At 34.2% G+C, this 20,499-nt stretch overlaps 1 protein-coding gene across 10 annotated transcripts in view; it reads right to left on the reverse strand.

Moving 5' to 3' along the window:
- The window catches only part of kcc (solute carrier family 12 member kcc), a 185,846-nt gene that overhangs the window by 2,893 nt on the left and 162,454 nt on the right, over window positions 1–20,499 (reverse strand). For 9 of the 10 annotated variants that reach the window (XM_013320401.1, XM_013320399.1, XM_013320398.1 and 6 more), the window contains 18 exons: window positions 11,991–12,061; window positions 6,689–6,949; window positions 6,377–6,562; window positions 5,512–5,747; window positions 5,276–5,429; window positions 4,820–5,006; window positions 4,587–4,743; window positions 4,250–4,462; window positions 3,995–4,174; window positions 3,793–3,912; window positions 3,512–3,705; window positions 3,242–3,410; window positions 2,863–3,052; window positions 2,516–2,731; window positions 2,208–2,315; window positions 1,964–2,017; window positions 1,001–1,147; window positions 19–128 (listed from right to left, as the gene is read on the reverse strand). In XM_013320401.1, the coding sequence (XP_013175855.1) occupies window positions 19–128; window positions 1,001–1,147; window positions 1,964–2,017; window positions 2,208–2,315; window positions 2,516–2,731; window positions 2,863–3,052; window positions 3,242–3,410; window positions 3,512–3,705; window positions 3,793–3,912; window positions 3,995–4,174; window positions 4,250–4,462; window positions 4,587–4,743; window positions 4,820–5,006; window positions 5,276–5,429; window positions 5,512–5,747; window positions 6,377–6,562; window positions 6,689–6,949; window positions 11,991–12,061 (2,953 nt within the window). The remainder of the gene's footprint in view (window positions 1–18; window positions 129–1,000; window positions 1,148–1,963; window positions 2,018–2,207; window positions 2,316–2,515; window positions 2,732–2,862; window positions 3,053–3,241; window positions 3,411–3,511; window positions 3,706–3,792; window positions 3,913–3,994; window positions 4,175–4,249; window positions 4,463–4,586; window positions 4,744–4,819; window positions 5,007–5,275; window positions 5,430–5,511; window positions 5,748–6,376; window positions 6,563–6,688; window positions 6,950–11,990; window positions 12,062–20,499) is intronic. The other variant, XM_013320405.1, reaches the window with a different exon arrangement.

The following is a 20,499-nucleotide window of genomic DNA, read 5'->3' on the forward strand; positions in this document are numbered from 1 at the left end:
AAAAATAAGAAGACTTACGGTGTAATGTTAGGGAGGTTAGGTTTGGAGTTGAGGACGTCCCCGTTGGCTCCGGCCTCCTTGTTTCTTTCAGCGTCGAGTGGCGGGGACGGCGCGCCCTCGCACTGCGACTGTTCATCGGGCGAGTCCCACATTGAATCGATTATGTGCAACAAACTACTTCTGAATTCGTCCTATGTTTGCCCAATCGTTTTGTTTATTGTCGTTCGATTTCAATTTGTTTTTGGTATCGTGTCGAGACGTTGCACATGACGGATTCAAGGCGAATGAAACACGGGATGTCATATATTACTTTGATTGTTAACCGACCGACTACGGACATTCAAACATCCAATCTCTTATCTAATGTGACTACCGAAATGAACTAATGTGAACAAATCAAAGTGAATGAACATTGGCAAACATATGACCACCGTGTGTAAATTCGCAAGGACTCATTACTTACGATGACGGGTAAATTAAGATAAGAAATAAAAGATGACCATGACAGTGCATTTAGCATCTTAAAATAGAAAGCCATTTCCACATTAGTCTCCCGAACTAAATTTATTTAACGTGAACTATAGTTAGATATTTTTAAATATCAAATTGTGAATAAAACTTAATGTGGAAACAGCATATTACACATTTAAAGTAGCGATAAAACTGTGAATATTAAAACTAAACTGAAATGAGATAATAGCATTAACATTAAATTGCTAGCATTTCAAATTAAAGTATGAAAGAACTATTGGTTTAGCTCATCTTACGAAGAGACATGGATGTTTATACTCAAAAACAACAAAATCAAAAACACTTATTGCATTTATATACATATTAACGTAGCAATTATATAGTTAGATAGCAATATTTGTTAAATTTAAATATGCCTGAAAGTTAATTATAGATTGCTTTGATTCAGTTCTCTTAGAATAACATAATCGTAGTTGCCCTTGGCTGTTAGTATCATGCTTTTGAAGCGTATTTATGTGTTGATTATTACCTTATCGTCTTTGTCCTTTTCATCATTATCTGTCAGTGGTGGTGAAGGAGCATCTTCGGGGCCGGGCTCACCAGTTCCGGGTTCCGCGAATCGGACCTTGCTGGCCGTCTTCACGTCGGCATGGTGATGGTCAACAATCGCTTGCACCTGTAGTTGTAAGGCAGATTAAGCTTTGCTCTTTTATATGTCCCGTAACCTATTTTCTTCAAACGATAAATTGAAAAATAACAACTTGGATAAAACAATAAAAATTACCAATATTTTAAAACGAACGAAATATTTATAAAAGAAGCCAATCAACATATAAAGCCCTTTAAAATGTTGCTATAATGGTGAATATTGTACAGCATCATTTGCCAGGATCAGAAAATTATAGAAATAAATACATTGATTGTTCTCGAATCACACATTAACAAAACATAATATAAATGTGCCACTTTCTACGTGGTGCTGTTATACAAAAATTTGCCATTGGCCACTGGAATTTAAAAATAGTATTATTAGTAATTAATTCTTAGTTAAAGGTGTAGAAAATTTGTGGAAACGTATAGTGCATATTAAGATGTAAAATTAATGATTGTAAGCAGTACCACGTGTTATAGAAATTAACTTAAAATATAGAAGTATACAACACCTAAAGCAAGCAAAGTATTTGCTTTCAGACCACGCATTGAAGAAAAAAGACGTGAAAAAATTGTAACGAGATGCATTAATAGAATGATAGAGAAAGCCATACGCACACAACAGTTTGTTAGAACATCAAAAGACATCTCGTTAGTAAACCGAAAGCCATGAATAATGCAAAGAACGATTAGAGAGAATTCACTAACACACAGATAATTTATTAAAACTTGAAGTAGTTGGGAAAGAGTTTGTAATAAAATGAAGGAACTAAATGGCAACACCGATTATAGCTAAAATGCATTTAAATGGACTTGATCGAGGGTAAAGTATCCTTTTTACCAGAGGTAACTTCTCTTCGGCGTTTGGTTCATGATAGTCCACCAAATTTTGCATCTGTGTTGGCAACGACAGACAAACATAATGTTAGTTATATAACAATAAAGCTACAAATATATTAAGCCACGAAATTTTGACGAAACAAATTAGCTTTTACAGCGCACACACTTTTCTTAGAGACACACAAAACTTTAGTGATATATGCACATGTGGTTTAAGATAGAAATTCATTGGTCGTAATATTTACCATCCCGAGTGTTTCTTTTTTGTTCAGTCTAAGTTCGCGTAGCATTTGGTTGCGTTGTTCCATCATTAAAGTTCGCTCATAGGTGTAAGCAGAGATGTCACTATCAGTCTGTAAAATAATCAACATTATTAAAAAATCATACATACATTCGAGTGAAGACCGAGGACCGCAGAAGAGATCTTTTTAAATTTTCAAACAATACTTCTAATTCTATTTTTCGCAAGACAATAACAGCAACTTACATCATATTATAGTCAGACCGCAAAATGTGTATGAACGTAATATACTTTAATGAAATATTTTAATACCATTTCAACTACTTCTACTTCAGCTTCAAGACGGAGTTGATAGAGGAACATCTTGAGATCTTTCTTCATTTGTATAGAGTTGTCTTCCATCAACGCAACAGTGAAAATGCGCATCTTACAATTTTTCCAGGTGCGGTGCTGTTTCAGCAGGAATGGCAACAACATCAACATACCACCGTCGTGAACTATCCACCAAATATCAATGTTGCCAGCAACCTGCAGGAAATACAATTTTTAATTTAAATGTTCAAAACGCGTCTGTTAAGAAAATCCATATACGTTATGGGAAAGTTAAAACGTTGATTGGAGATAGAACTTTCGATTTTTTATTGATAAAATAGACTAACCTTTTCAGTGCTATCAGGGAAGAAGTTTATGCCTTTCGGTACAAGCATGACCATTCGAGCAGCGGTGACAGCGCGCACAGTGTCTAGAAACACTTCCCAAGTTCGCTTGTCTTCCGATTGCCTCCAACCGTAAGGCCAGCCAAGTATTACGGTGTTTGGTTTGAGCCCGCCCAACCCACTTGTCTGGACGCTGTTTATAATAAATATTTTGTTAAAAATGTAATTTAATTACTTATTTTGGCTTCTACATCTACCTTAGTTAAATTGTAATGGAAAGAAAGATTTTCTTCCATGAGTATAACGCGTTTCAAGAGTAGCTTACAGTTTTTATTATTTTATTTTAGTTTTTATTATTTTTTTAAAATCAATTATAACTTACAAGTGACTCAGCCCATCAGCAATGTTGTGGGATACAAGAACATCTACAAATCCTTTAACTTTTTCTGCGTCCATGGCTTTACGGAGATTTTGTCTGGCAGTTAGCGATTCACCGGCCCGCCGAGGGAAGTCGCCACCAAGCACAGACACGCAAACTGTCAATCCTTTGCCTGTATTAAAAAGTTCAATACCAAGTTTATTTACGATTCATACAAAATGATCGAATTTGAGAATTTAATTAGCCAAAACAAGTAAAATTTTCCAACTTTACCTGCTTTAAGTTGACTCGCAAAAGCTAACATTTTACGGTATTTAGGATTCAAATCATCGTTAAGTTTCGCAAGGACCAAAACTTGTGGCCGCCAATTCTTAGTGTGGGGTGGACCTTCTTCTAGACGTAACAATGAGTAACGCGCAGCTGATAATGCCAGACCGCGTAATCCATCACCCCATTCCTTTTCCGCTCTAAAATTGTTTATAAATTAATTTTTAATAATGTTTACATTGCATTTTATAATCATTGCTTTGACAAATGCTTTGTATTATACTGACCCACGATATTCAATGTACTTGTAGATAAGACCGGCCATACCCATGGCAATCAATGCGTAAAACCATGATGTCATAAACATAATTGAAATGCATAAGGTCAAACCAGCTAGTGACAGAGACCTAAAAAAATTTAAAATTTTAGATTTGTTAGTGAGTTTGATAAACACATCATAGGTTACAAGGTTACAATAAGTTAACTTACCAGTGATAATATTTGAATCTCGGACGCCAATTAGGTGTCTTTAATAATGTTTGCAGGGCACAAGCCAAATTTACGAAACCGTAGCACATCAAAAAGAACATCGACAGCAGTGGGGCGAGGATATCAACGTTGCCAAGGAGAATACCACACTGGCAGATTAACATTGTCAAAAGCAGGGCCCTGTGAAAAGAAAAAATAAAATAAAATGTAGTAGTAGCAATAAGGAAAAGAGTTGATATATTTAGATTTTCTTACCTGGTAGGTTCACCTCTACTAGATGACACAGCGAAAGGTGCTAAGAATGGTATAATTTCATCTTTGGCAATTGCTTGCAGTAAACGAGGAGCACCAGTTAATGATTGCAGACCAGCTCCAAGAGTCGAGAGGAACGAGCCGACTAAGATCACCCATTGATTTGGCCAAGCCATGTTCGCCACTACAAGTTTACCTCCAATAGATTGACCGAATCTGAAATAGTATTATCGAATGATCAACAGCAATGATTGGACGCAAAACCAACATGAAAAAGAAATGCTAAGTATTAATAAGTTTGAAAATAAAAATAAAATACACTGAAAAATATTCTACGTACTTGTCACGAAGCAATAGATTGTCAACAGTTCCCGCGAAGAGCAAGACACAAGATAAATAGACTGTCGAAGTTGTTAAAATTGCACAAATAGTTCCGATCGGGATACTTTTTTGAGCGTCAGCCAAATCACCAGAACGATTCGATCCCGCCATTATACCTAGGTAAATATTTTTAAAGTAAGAATAGTATTATACATTTTTTAACCAAGAATCTTTTCATCAAAGAATACTTACCAGTTACTGATGGGAAAAATATTCCTATTAAAATGGTAAAAGTAGTTGTCAAGTCGGCATACACTTGATTATAAGTAGGTCTCTCCATTTGTTCAATGTCATCAGGTTCTTTGCCGTAAGCGATATATTGTCCGAGTTGGAGGAATGAATCTTGAAGATTGTCAAAGAAGACTCCACTAGCCAGACCCTAGAATTAGAAGTTACAAGAATTATGGCACAAAATTCAATAAATTTGAATAGCACACGCTAGTATATACAAATTTATAGACTTTATGTGGAAGGCCGTAGAATAGATGTTTTTTCTTGTGAAGTATTTGCGAAAAGGGGAGGATCTATGGTATTGGACGCATTGCCTGTATCGAATAACTCATAAGATAATTTAAGAAAAACATTAGTTCTTCTAAATAGATGACATTTTTTAAGATTATTTAGACTTATTAAGCATTTTATCTCTACCTTAATTCCTTGTACAATGTTAACATTATGTGCGGCATAGTAGGGGTCGCAAAGGTTATTGGGGCAGAACAATTGATGGAGTTCGCCGCCGACGTCCTTTGTGCAGTTGTCTATGTTTATATCTTTGAGTAGACGTTTTCCGAGAACGCACATTCTAGAAAAACACATCAGAATAATTAATTAATACAAACCATAAATAGTTTCAACATATTTATCTATACTTAAAACGGTCTTACTGAAGTTTAGTGTTTCCGTTGAAATTAACGAAGATTCCCGCGTAGACAGCACTAATAGACAGAATGACACAGGCGAGGGCAATAGTTGCGAATTTATTGACGAATTTCACTCCGACGAACACCACCATACCCATTATAAGCAAGAGTCCTGTTCCATAGACGCGGAAGTTATTGTACATTGCGTCAGGGTCCTTTGTAAAATCTCCGAAGATCGACATCCACGGGGCCATGTATGTCTGTTGATAAGAAGTTGGTGTTTCAGAAGATTCCCAAATAAAAAACCAACAAAACCCGAAATTTGAGTCTTACGGGAAAGTTAAAGTCATTGAGTTTATTTAGCTTTTGTTAAATTCTGGATAAGAAGATGTCATGCGAACGTAAGGAAAAGTTATTCACGTTCAGTGGTATAATCCAAGGTTAACAATATCCTGTATCAGCAAGGATAGTGGGCAGTTATTGGGGCTGCGAGAGGAATGTTTGTGGAAATCATATTCCGGGCACGAAGGCCGTTGACACTCGAACATTAATTGAATTGCGATTGTTTTTGGAATGGCAGAAATATTATGATTGTTATGCGAGGCCTTTTCAAATTATTTTTATGTAACAATTGTAATTTGATTTTTATTTAAATGAAAAACAAACGACAGTCACAAAAATCCGGAAAGCTGGACTTATTTAGGATGATTGTTTTCACCAGAGAGATGGTTTTGTTACTATAATCGTTTTTTGAATTCAATATATTATACTGTGATATAAAAAGACACTGATTGATGTAAAAATTTAACATTTTGTTTCAATAATTGCCGTCTATTGCCTGTTTAAAATATATACATAGTAGAAATTAACAATGAGATCGTGTATTTACCAGTACGATTTCGACGGCGCCGACAATGTACATAGCGGCGGCGAGAGTGGTACCGGTGTAGAAGAGCATGCCGACTGCGCCTCCGCACTCTGGGCCCAGTGACCGCCCGATCATAAAGTACGATCCGCCCGCTGGCACCACGCCGTTAGTCGCAATCGCAGACATCGATATCGCCGTCAGCATCGTCTATAATATAATTGCAATTATGCAGTTAATCACCTTTCGCCATTCCTTTGATAGTAAAAAGACAACGTGGAATCGTAACTGATAACTTTTCATTATAAATAAACTATTATCCTTTATTTCACTTACCGTACAACAGCATGTAAGTACAATTAAGAAGCCTTGTATAGCGCCGGCAGTACCGACCACCCACGTGAGACGGATGAAGAGAATGACGCCGAAGATGTTCTGTATGCAGGGTAGGTAGACGCCGATGAGTGTGCCCATGCGCGCAGGCGGCGCGGGCTTCGCGGCGTCGGGGTCCGCCGTCGACGCCGTCGGTATGGTATTGGAGTAGTCCGCCAGCGAGCTGAGGAATGTTGCCGCGCGAGGGCGATCTTCCATCTCCTCCTGCAATAAAGTTATTCAATTTTGTTAAAAATATAACTTTATTACTTACAATAATAATCGATTTTAGGTTCTTTTCCTCGTTAACAAATGTCATGTTTATTTAGATTTGTGAGCAAAATATTTGTTTGCTTTGCGCGCATATCGATTGTATGATAATGAGTGTCATGATATTGTATAAAATATTGGACTATTAAACAAATTTTACAAAGCCTCCTTTAAGTTTCTACCTAAATTGGAAAGCGTTGTTAATCTTTATTGTTGAAGTAGGACAACGATTATAAAATGAAGAAAGTATTTGAAAAGATTATAACAAAGGTCGGAATAAATTAGATTCGCTGCATTGTTATTCTGTCCGGAGCGTGCTTGTGTGGAACGTCAATGTTCCAGTGAACGTGAACGTTACAATTATGTAAATGTATATCAGAGAAGGGTGTACGGCATAATAAAGTTGAATTGTAGGGTAGAATAATTTAACATAGCAACGAGTAATATGAATGCAGAAAATATAACAAAAGTTATTTTATTTACATTTTCAAACACTAACTATAGGATTATTGTATACTGAAACACACAATTTTGTACATACGGCGTATACAAAACATAAAACTAAATCAACATCTTCATACTGTTAGGGTTCCCTAATATTAGGGTTCGTTAATTGTACGGGCAACACTTTAAGCTGTCGGGGAGAGGGACGAAAAATTTATCGAGAGCTGGGAGGTAGAACGAGGTCGGTTGGACATTCGGTATCGAGCGGTTGAAGTGGAAGGTTGTGGCAAAGTGAAAATAAAGCAGTGAATATAATATTTGGTTTTGCTTGAGTAAGACATCCTGAAACCCAGATATATCGTGTGTCTTATAATACTGCATACATCAGTAGTAGGTAAAGTCAACTTTCCTCATTGCTAACTTAAGAATAGGTTAGTCGTCGATTGTTAAATTCTGTTTTATAAACATGAAATTGTTGAATTCTATGCAATCGTAAGAAATGTGATTTAAATTGAATATTGACTTTACTGGCCCGCTTCATCTAATGCAATGTGCTCGGCAACTCGGGACTGAAAACGGTTGCCGGGTCGCTAGCTCTCTTATTTTATTCACGCGCCATTTGCATCGTTTGCCGTGAGCTTGTTGCAGGCGCCAGGGGAGCTATCACCAGTTCAAGCTACAGCAGTAACAAAGTAACGGTTGGTGTATTTGTTAGACGACTTGATTGACGGAACAAGAGGAGAATACGCTGGATAAATAACTTCAGTTGCATCGATTGTACTCCGTGGAGTATATACTTTTAGACATTATTAGTTTGAATCATTTAGGGCGTATGGCGCGCTTTTGTTACCAAGTCAAGTGTCAAATGGCATAGTGTCTGATTTTCTTCCTAACAATACTTAATTTTTTCATCCGAGTTATCTTTAAAGATCTTGGACCTTATTAAATGTGAAGGAATGATAAAGGTTTAATTTGTGGTTCTTGTTTCCAGTTTTTCATATACATGTATTTATACGGAGTAAGAAATTATCACGACCGAACTGAAGTGCGCTTGACCTACGAAGATTGAAAAGAGGCTTCATATCTTTCCTTTTGGTAGAGTCGCTGCGAGCTGTAAAGAGCGGCCTCAGTTGTAGAGTGCTCAGCTCAGACAATCGATCAAGGTTGTCAACCAGACTAATATCCGCCGGATATAAGACGCTAAAGCAATTTAGATCTTGTTTTGGTATAAAATTATGATTTGTATTGTATGAATTCTATGGCATTTGACATATTGACAGTTCTATTGAAATCATAATTTAAGTGCTTTTAATATAATTAAGTTGCATAAAGAAGAAACTAACAACAAAGAAACAGTATTAATTATATTAAAAAAATATTTCGCTTTTCTCTCATTTTTTTTTTGCTTAATTAGTACCTGTTAGGTCTATTAGAAGCTTGTAAATTTTAATTTAATAGAGGTCCTGTTTGAACGCATCGTATTATAATTTTAAGGAATTGTGTAACTTGTCTGAGGTAACGATTTCTATTTTGGAATACCGTAGGAATAATATAAATTATAGCCTGAACTGTATTTAGATATATTTGACTAATATTATAAATACGAAACTATAGATTTTTGTTAGAAGGTATTTCCAAAACAGCTCTACGAATCTCGTTGAAATTTGGTAGATGTACACCGTACCCTGGAAAAATATATAGGCTACTAATTAAGTTTTAATTCAATTAAGTACAAATGAAGTCGTGCGTTCAGATAATGTTATTTATATAAAATCACATCCGTTACATAATTAGTGAAATGATGTTATATACCTGTCTTAGTAAATGTGATGACATATAAGTGTTATGATTCCAAGTAAGTTGGTAACGTCAGTAAGTACTTAAGTGATCTTGTACATGTAAATTTTAATTCTCGTCTACATAATGGCAGTGACAATAACCAGATATAGTCGTTAAATATACCATGTAATATTAATACGTTCAGATTATATATTCGACGCTCACTCTGAGCGACGGGCCGCATCCGCGAAATAATACCAGTCCCACTCACCCTGATAAGGGCCCCGATGGACTCGAAAATAGTCGGTGCCGCCACCGGACGAATACTCGTGAATGTTTAACCGTTTTTATATAAGTTTGTTATAATGGCTCACGAAAGTTTGAATAACCCTAGGGTCAATACCCTATCATAATTAAAACCTCGAGTGAAGAAAGAGGAAAAATCATGCTATTGTTTTAAACTCTCCTTTGTAATACGTTATAAAAGAACTGTCTACAAAGGAAAGACTTGACCATTATCTTTCAATCAAGGTAGAGACTGGCGAAGCACTTAAAAACTCAGCATTGTTAACAAATATAATTTTAATAGTAGACTATTTTCATTTATTTATTAGTTATTGTGCTAAATTATTCTTTTATTTAAATATTATCATTACCTAATGTACTAGACGTATTGTTTAAATATTTTAATAATAAATGACATACCATGAAATCTTATTTTATTAGTTGTCTTCCGCGACTCCGTCTGCGCGGAATTAAAATAAATCTTTATTACTAGCTCGTGTACTCCTTTAGAGTATGTTCCACATCTATGTCAAATTTCATCAAAGATCCGTTGTGACTTTCCGGTGATACCTTCTAACTAACATACATCCTACATATTTACCTATATAAGTAAGATTCATAGATGTAATAATGATAAATAATAATAAAAATGTTCGTAGTAAAAGTCATAAATTTTGCTGATGGTGATGAGTACTCGTATCGTCATCTAAGAAACTGCGCCAGTGACGGAGCTCGAAAGCCGCCGTTTACTTAAACGTGGGTACTTTTATTAAGAGCTTTTATATTTATAACCAAGGCGTAAGCTTGCTTTCATGTAAATTTCAATTCTTATTACAGTACACGGCCGTATTTTGGCAGCCATAACTTGAATTTACGTGTTATCCTAACTTTAATCTCGTTTTGTTATTTTTTTTCATCCTCCCTTAACCTAAATAATGTTTTATGGTACAAAAATATAGCCTTTTACGACAGTTTCTTGGATCATTTCGATTTGAAATAATGTTAATGGTATTTATTGAAGAAAGTAAATAAATTATTATGCTATTTACGATAAAAAATGTTTAATATGCATGATATTAGGAGATATAAATTTCATAGAATTATTATTATTAAAAAAACGATGAACAACAATGATTCCTAGTTAATCTTTTGATCGAGGATAGACAGGTTTTGTCAATACCTGAGAAGAGCAGGAATGGATTTTCTAGAATAGTACGTTTTCAATACATGGCGCTGCGACACAGCTACATTGCTACGGTACTACAAGGTCGCTACGAAACATCACAAGCTCATGTACTTTTCACTTGAGTTGGAATTCAACGAGCTGAGCGACTTGTTTCGTTTCTTTTGAATGACACTTAACACAGACATCCTTAAATTGTCCTTCTTACAAAAGTGCTTCAATTTCAACCAATAAAAACTATTGTTCGCTTAAAAAGATTGGATTGTGCTTTATTTTTGCTGACTTTTCAGAAGGCACTTAACTTTTATTGGGTATATGAAGAAATAACTGAATGAATGACTCTTTGTTTTAATTATTAATTAGTTTTCGAGGTCTGTTACTTGTGTAGGCAATTTTATACTTTTAATTCCTAAATATAATTCGCCATTTTTATACTTTTACATGAGTTATAAGTGCCAAAAAACAATTTAAATATGTTCATCGAATTATTTTTTGACTCTTAAGAAATTGCTTTATAGAACGCGTATAGGAAGGACTCGATAAATAAGTTGGCTCGTAATTCTTGAGAGTTTTACGACGTTCCGTTGTACAGAGTAAACAATATTAAGTGTAACTCAATCCAGAGTGAAGTTAACGTTCCAGTATGACGTAAGGGCGAAATAGAGGGCAGAAGGGGTGAGGGGGAGAACATTGCATTAGTTATGTGTCGTATAGCCTTCAAGTCTTACAGAACTTTGCTATGAGTTGACACAAAGTATTCATGACTTTTGTTTTGGACAACATTTCTTTAAATAAATTAGCCGGAGTCTGTGAATAAGATGAGCATCACATATTTTTATTACACTTATATACAACAATATTAGACGAGCAGTCAACACATTAGGTGACATAGTCTGCGTGACAAGACATGACATTACAATTGTCGCTTGTGATATTATTTTGTGACAAACAAAAGGCAACGGCAAAATTTCGTCCTCATTCACAAGTCAACGCCTTTACTTATTTAGGTAATAAATTATTTATTGTTTTCGTATATACTTATTACAATCCGAAAGTATGTTAACGTTGTCTTTATTACTATTTATCTTAACTATATTTAAAGATAAAATAATATTTCCAAAATAAACACTAACTTCAAAATAAGTAGTAAGATTCTTTTTCTTACTAATATTATAAATGCGAATGTTAAGATGGGAAATTATATATATTTTAATTCCACGCAGACGGAGTCGCGGGCTACAGCTAGTGTATCATAAAATTTTCAATATTAAAATTGTTTTGGATCTTATATGATACGTTACTTACATGGTACAGATAGAGATTGGTGTCATATCCCTTGTCCTTATCCTTCGGCAGGCCATGTTCATCCGTGTCACCTGAAACAAATGACATGACAATGAATAAACTTTTTAGTAACATGAAATAAAATAAACCCCTCGATAAGTCTCAGAAGCTAAAATTATTTCCTATTTCTCTCAATAGAAAATACGAAATGTTAGAGAACATTGAATTGAAAGAGAAAATGTAATAAATACGTGTGCATGGCGCAAAATGACGTCAGACGGAATAAAGACCGCAAGAACTGAGAACTAGTCGACTACTGACTATTACGCCTCGCTAAATACACTTCCTTTATTCTGAAAGAGACTGCTCTAGCCGTCTATAGACAATGGTTACCATTTACAAAGTCTATTCTCTCTCCACCTTGTGCAGTAGAATGTATTTATTTCATGAGATAATGACGAGTCAGTTTGAGAAACACTTTTGGAGTATTGGTTTGTTATATAAAAACAATTTATTCTTGCAATAACATAAATAATCACTAGAAAGGAAAGTCATTAGCTCCTTCAATTCAGGCTTACCTATGTAGTTAAGGAGCCAAGGCGATATTGGTACTGTAATCCTTTGATATGCAATAAAGAATATCTTAATATACTACTAGGTCATTTGCTTTGGAATTTTTTAGGAAAAACCATATAAGACTTGTTTCTGATTACACAAATAACCGTGTGCTGTAGGCGGGCATAAAAATAGATACTAACAAAGCTGATAGACATCTATTCACATCGTAATTTTGTCACAAAAGAATCATTTCGTTCGCGAGAAAATCTGCAATACGATCCTTCTTTTTATCAAGTTTACGAGACGACAGCCAAGACGGTCGGATTTGGCTTACAGTTCTGGAATATACGCGCGAAGAAAAATAAATAAGGTTTTGTGAACGTAAAAATACTGGCACATTTTCAGCTTTATATGTTTATGTTCCATAACTAAGGTACGCTTGATACGAATATTGTATTTTCTTATCTGTATTCTCATACTACGATGTAACAATATGTTAGATAAAAGCTAAAATGTAATCTTTAAGCTAATCTGTTCAATTTAATCAATGACTGAATGTAGACAATAACATATACAGAAAGGGCCGCAAGTTTATTGTCAAATGTTCGCAAAATATTGTTATTTACTAATTTTATATATTTATATACAAGGTACAAGGTCCATGTAGAGTTTTATTTACTTCATCCTCTATTTAGCCAATTTTAACGGAGTCATTATTATCAAGCAGTTAGATTTAATTCGAATAGTAACAATATTTCGTTGCGAAAACATATTGTATGAATGTCAAAAGTTGACCTTTCTATAATACGATTTGTTCCACATGAACGGACGAGCGTGTGTATGTCGAAAGTAATTTCATATTGATCAAGGAAAGGTCGTGATAATTTTTTACAATATTCCCTCAACAAATATTGAGCAGCGCGGCAACTCGGGCGTCTAAGATAATTGTATTACGTTGAAGGTTTATACAATTACCGCATGATGACGATGTTAGTCAACCTTTTAAATAAAAAATACTTTTTAATAAATTATTAGCTACATTTTTTGACAGAATAAAGTTTCTGTATTATGACATGTAGTTTGACTTGACGAATTTCGAATAGTGTTCTGACGTTTGAATCGATATCGTCTTTTCTGGAATATTTCTGGAGTACAGTCAGTTGCGTTTATTGTTTGTTAAAAAACAGTTGACGTTAAAAAAACAAAAGATATTCCAAAACTAAGATATATTTATAGAAAGTGTTTCTCTTAGATTAGAGTACTGTATGAATGTAGACATAACGAGACAGCTGAGAGACGAAAAGATTGCGAGCGTTGCCGCTTATGAAAAGATTGAAAGAAATTACTATCCGCTGTGCGGTCATGTTTTATATTTTATTAACGTAGGTTTCCACGGTCAAAACACGTGTATAAAACATATTGTTTACCCTATCATTCTCTTTGAAGAAAACAGAGAAAACATTATATTTTAATATAATTGTTTCAGCCATGGAATTTTACGATAACACCCCTGCCTTAATAATTTCAAAATTCACTTTAAATGTGTGTGAAAAGTCGAAGTACTTTAAAGTAAAGTTTTATTTAAAAATTAAAACGAAATAGACAGGCTATTAACAACAAACTTCGAGGCACGCCGGTAAAATAAGGACGAAACTGGCTGAAATTATTTATCTCAGTCGCTCTTATTACAGTTTCAAGTTGTTATCTTTGTTTCGTAGCGTAAATTGTCAAAGAGGGCAACATGAATTTGAAGAACAAAGTAGTAAATTATATACTTTTGTAGTACTAAAGTCCTGCACGTAAATATAACATTATTTTCTATACTTTAGAATGATTTTTTTTAGTTATTTTCTACGATTTCTTTGCCACGTTTTCTCATTGTAATCTAGAGCTAGATTATTGTCATCTTCGAAATCAAATTAATAATAATTCATCTTTGTTGTATAAGTTTTAATAACAACTGCCATATTTTTCATGATATAGAAGTTTAATTTTTCTTAAAGAATATGCTCGCCTTAGATGAAACTTGCAGATGAGAAAGTCTTTTATGACGAAAAACTGACTGTTTATATGAAAAATGCAATGGAAATGTATTTTCATATTAAACACGAACCTTATTATGAAAAGTGATGCTTTTCTAGTTGTACTTTATCCTACTTCCATACACTCTCCTTCAGGAAATAAAACTAAAATACTTTGGGCAACTTTTACATTTATTGTTTAATTTTTTTTTCATTCTTAACCCTTAATCTTGTTGAAAGTTTGCTTTAATTATATCTATTGGCTGTGGTTGCTTCGCTATTTGACGTGTTCGGGTGACCGCTTGCACGTTTGCCACCTTACACCTAAGCACCTTATAAAAAAAGTATTTTTTTTGTATGGGACAAGGTCAAGTTTTTAATTAAAAAAAACCTTGTGTCTCGTTATTAAGAAACTAAAACTCCAGCTAGATAAATTAATGAACCGTCTAGATTATGTTTCGGTTGTTCTCAGTACAGATTTTGATGAAGCCGAGCGTTTTTAATTTAAATAAGCTTAATCCGCTTAACGATTCGTGTTAATCATCTGGTGTCCCGAGCGGCTTGTGCTATAATTGCTTTTGCCGGCAGAAATAAAAAAAATGTGAATACAATCGCCGTCACCCGGCGCCAACCGAGTCACTTGGTAATTGCAGGGGTTTAATTGGACTTTAGTCATTTACGTGTGCTGTGGTTCAATTTGCTACGAAATAAAAATAATTATAGGTTCAGACAATTAAAACCGTTAATTTACTGAATCAGGGTAACAAACTGATGAATTAACGGACTTTATATTTATATGTTATGTACATACCTATATATTTGATAGTTTCACGAAAAAGGCTTTAATTTCCCATGTTTGTACTAAGGCAATTATAAGAAATAAACATTGTACGTGTCTTGTTCTTATAATAATCTATTTGATATAATAAAACAGGTGCATGATAGGCTGTTTAACAAAAAAAACATGCCTTGAAAGTTACGTAATGGATGAACTGAATATGGTACGCTTTCGTAGATAGTTCGTAGAGAGGAAGTGCGGTGATACCTACGTCCGTTCCCGGAGACCGGAGTTTCCTGCGCGGTCTCAAAGTTAAAACGGCCAATAACTTGTTCTCTGAAGGTTGTTTGTAACTTTATGTACGCCTCTTATGTACACCTCGTGGCCCGTCTAATGGCCTGTGCGGATATCCTCGAGTTTGCCAACTCACATCCCTTTAGTTATAACATACATGCTGTTGTAATTTAGTTTTCTGTACGTTTAAAAATAATGTAAAGGTATAATAGAATAATAATAATAATAATATTTTAAGATAATAAATATGTTATAGCAACGTATATAAGGCGTTTAAAAAGCTTATTGTGATATTAATTTGGTTACTACTTAAGCAAAAACCAAATGTTCTATATTATTATTTTTTTAAAACATAAGGTGGCAAATGAGCAAGCGGCCACGTGAAATCGCTGAAATAGCGATGTGACCGTTGCCCATAGACAAACGCAATTGCATATGCGTTGCCTACCTTTAATCGACGGAGGAGAGGATGCACAGAAAGAAAATATTTTCTCTTCCCATGCATTCTCTCATCCGGAAAGTCCACATCCACTTCCCATCCTTTCTTTATAAGAAAAAGGGTGGGAAATGAAAGAGGACTAAATTAGGCCTCCTGGACACACGCTCATCAGACGAAACGCGGAATTGCTTTCACTTCACGCCTGTCTTCTGTGTGGTCTGTATTTAGTTAAATGTTATTTAATAGATGTAATAGTAGAAAAGTTTCATCCGATCTTTGTTGTTTTTAAATTAAACATACCAACTCCAAATATATTTTAGTACATTAAGAGTTGGTATGTTATTTTTTGTTGTTGGTATTAACCCTTATTCGACGAAATTTTTTGTGGCAAAAAAACTGTTTTTTTAGTAAAGTCATACTTAGGTATTTTTCTGTAAACTAGTTCAGTAGTTTTTTTATTAGTTGTTCGTCACACTGGCCACCATCGTATTAAGCGTTAAGAGGTGTTTATATAATAGTAAAAGGACTATTGTTGGAATAAAAGTATACAAATATACTTGTATAGTATTCTCACAAAATTAACGTAACGATTTTCCTTTTATATAAAAGCTTTACTTTGCTTAATGAGGATGAAGATTATACAAACAACGGGAAGCAATAAGCGTCAGATTGAATAACCAAAGAAATCGTTGACATTAAGATAATGGCGATACAGGTCTTAAGGGAGCGGGGTTAAGGGACGCGGGATTGGACCATTATATTGCTCCTTCATTATATCCTTTCTGTTCAAATATACATAAACATAAAAATATTGTGTATTAAATCTTACTAATATTATAAATGCGCATGTTAGAATGTATAGATGGATATCCATCCATCTATACATTCTAACATCCGTTAGAACGTATCTTCAGAATGGAAGATTTCAGATGGCAATAGAAGCAAAACATAGTCTGGAAGAACGCATAGGTTAATAACTACATTTTTTTTAATTCTGCGTGGACGGAGTCGCGCGCACCAGTTAGTATGTTATAAATTTTAGTTACATACTAGCATACGCGAATGTACGGTAAATTTGTTTATCGAAAATTATTAGGAACTGGTAATCTGAAATATTAATGAAAATGTATGTAATGTTAAAACATCAGTGGAAATCATTTAGCAGTATGAATAAGTCATTTGCAACGTAATTTGACAATATCTGGAGCTTGCAGCGAGAGCAGGTTTCGTTTAATTCAGTTCGCTTTCTGTTCAAAAAAGTTACTCGAGCGAACGGGGACAGGAACGACGTGGAATTAAACTTGTCGTTGCAGTTATCTGCTTTTAGAATTAAGTAAGTTTCATCCTGAATTTACTGTAGTTTTTCTGTTTAATTAGCATAATGTTCATCCTTTGTCTCTACTGTACATTTTTATAAGGTCGATATCATTTAATGAATTACACAATATTCATGAACTCTCAAATTCAACATGAAGTATACATATTACGTAGCAAACAAAATATTATCCGGTCAAAAATAATTTCTTTCTTAAACTTTAACGCTTAATTATAATGGATTTAAATAAAAAAAAGTGTTAAAAGTCGAGATTTAAATAAAAAATGTATAAATAAATGTAGATATATATAAATATTAAACGATTTTAAGAACTAACTTCAAAGTACAGAAATGTAACAACTTTATAATGCGGACTAGATAATCTGAAGCCTAAAGCGGAAAGTTTCTTAGCTAGTATTATGTATAATACTGACGATAAGCGAGAGCTTATCGTCAGTTTGATCTAGTGGGCTTTTAAAGGCCGTGGAAGACAAAGCGCTCGCATAAAGACGTATTAAGATAACTCTGTATAACGTTGAATGGACATTGTTATACAAATTTGTAGCGGAGAGTTAGTTTCCAACAATGGGATTAGTCCCAGAGTTATAATAAGCTGGCTTGTGGTAGGAAGTTTGCCAGTTTTGCATTTAATAAATATCGTATTTCACGATTTAGTCTTTAAAGATTTTAATTTTGAACATATCCTATCTTTAATTTATTATATCTATTATATCTCACTTTAGAGGAGAAAACGGTTCGTAAATTTAAGACAGTAATGTTCATGCAAAAGTCAAGTAATTTTTTACACACCCTTATGTACAAAATTACAAGCAAGCAATTATGCAAGCAGTAGGTTAGAAAATTTAGAATTTCATCTGTATTCCGTGTTCGGTTTCCACTTGATTTGCCCTCAAATCTCCTGCAGCGAGAGGCGATTGGCTTCACGCCAAATCGTATCCGACCGCTGCTGCGCTCTAATTTTCTTTCCAAACAAAAATTACTTAGCTCGTGACCAAGTTATGGGACTCTTACTTAATTACTTCCAGTCAATACGTATTTATCGTATGATTTTTTTATCTATATTTTCTGAATTAATCTATACCCAGGCATATCCGGTTATGAGAGCAAATGAAAATTCAGTTTTAAAAATAAGTTGCAAAAGAATCAACATTAGAAGGTAATCATCTTGATCAACTACAAAAGAGACGATATAAAAACTACTCCTTACAGAAATGTACGTAAAGCAGGGCTCTAAAAGAAAGTTTGTAAAGAAATTGTTATAGTCTGTTCCCAGTACAGTTGAAATAAACTTAAAATAAACTTTTTATGTTTCGAGTCCGCAATAAAATTCGTATTAAAACTTTTGTCCTATTTACCGAGAACGTTTTACTTGTGAATATTTGTTTGTTGAAACTCATCTAAGTGAAAGCTTTAGTCAAATATTACGAACAAAACTGCGCCATGCACTGGTTATTGTTGTAAATACAATACCGCGACCATTACACTTCGACTTCTCAATTCAATGAAAGAACGTTTAAACTTCGAGTCACATCGCATAGATAACAAATCTTTCTGGAACTACCTATATTTAGTTACTCGTATTTCTTTTAAACATAAAATGTCTTCTGAATATTACTTTGGTAACCATTTATTTTATTTATTAATATTAGATGGTACAGTTTCTACAAATTGTCGTCGTTATAAATTTTGTAATCAATATCAATTGGCATGAATACCTCGAAAAGCGTTTCTGTTATTTAGGGCCTAGTACGAATATTTGCGACACGCGTGTTCGTAACGTCCTCGACAAAATATTTAAAAATTTGCTTGAGATTGTTGGTGTACTTTATGCTCGGGCGCTGCTCAAATTTTAAAATCGACAATCGTTCGTCACGAATATTCGTTTAGCATTCGGTTGGTTACATACAGTATTAGCGTAATCATTTCTTTTTCTTCTACTTTAGAAAAACACATGCAAGACAGAATGTTTCAAGGTAAGCCATCTAATGGGCGCGGGATCGATAAAATCAATTACTAGCCCGGTGCCTGAGTCTCGGTTATTCTAAGTATACCTTGTTTTATTTACTGCTGTATGAATGTGAACGTGTGGGTACAGCAAACATTTGTATTTGCGTCGCTCCCTTCACGTGAAAGGGACGTTAGAATTAAAGTAGCTTCCAATTTCAATGGAAGCCAAAGGTGTGTTTACTTTCTTCTCGAAATTACTTTATAAAAATCTTTACACTCGTTTCAAGATGTGACGTTAAAAATTGGAAAGGTGGTTATGAGGTAGAAATACGTAGAAAGCGTCAATAGCCTAATGGTTAAGGGTACGGATTTCCGACCATGAGGTCGGGGGTTCAAATCCCGCCATTCGACTATTATCGTAAACCATATCCTAGCACAAGCCTAGAGCTTAGTTGGAATGGTTAAAGAAATATTAGTAAATTTAGAAAAAATCTGCTAATATTTTTTATATAAAAAAAAAAATATGGTGCAAGAAAATTTATTTTTAATGCATTTTTGTACAGTACCAGTGTGAAAAATATGATACTTTTGTTTTTTAAATTAGCTACATAAGAAAAAAATTATCTGTTAAAATATCCTTTGAATTGTAGGTAATTGTGCGAAGTCGAATAAATTCCGTTTACCGATTCGCCATCAAAATTATGTTGTAATTAAAGATGCTCAATACAATATTCAAAGTATAAGAAATTTTCCGAAGTTATATTATAAAAGAAAGCTCCATCTTATGAGTATGAAAAGGTCCTTAAGTTGGAAATTATTTTTCATTCCCCTTTGCGCGGAGCTTTCAGTCTCTTGTAAGAAAAATTCGATTTTCTGAAGCTGTTAAAATCCGTCGAGTGCTCTTAACTTTAACTAGTTTAGGTTAAAAATCCGCGAAAAGAATTCCGTAAAGAAAAGGTATTGTCGGAAAATTCTTTGACTAATTAATTGGTGCTCGATGAAAGTCAAAGTGCGTTGCCGAATTTAACTGGAAATTGTGTTCGTCCGTTTCCCGCGGAGGGCACAAAGGATTTCAACCAAACGAACAGAATTTAATATCCCCTTTGGTATGACAATTTGAAACAGACTCTTTTACATTTTCGCCTTTGAAGTATTTC

The sequence above is a fragment of the Papilio xuthus genome, unplaced genomic scaffold (genome assembly GCF_000836235.2).
Source record: "Papilio xuthus unplaced genomic scaffold, Pxut_1.1 DF825946.1, whole genome shotgun sequence".
In the NCBI taxonomy this organism is placed as follows: Eukaryota; Metazoa; Arthropoda; class Insecta; order Lepidoptera; family Papilionidae; genus Papilio; species Papilio xuthus.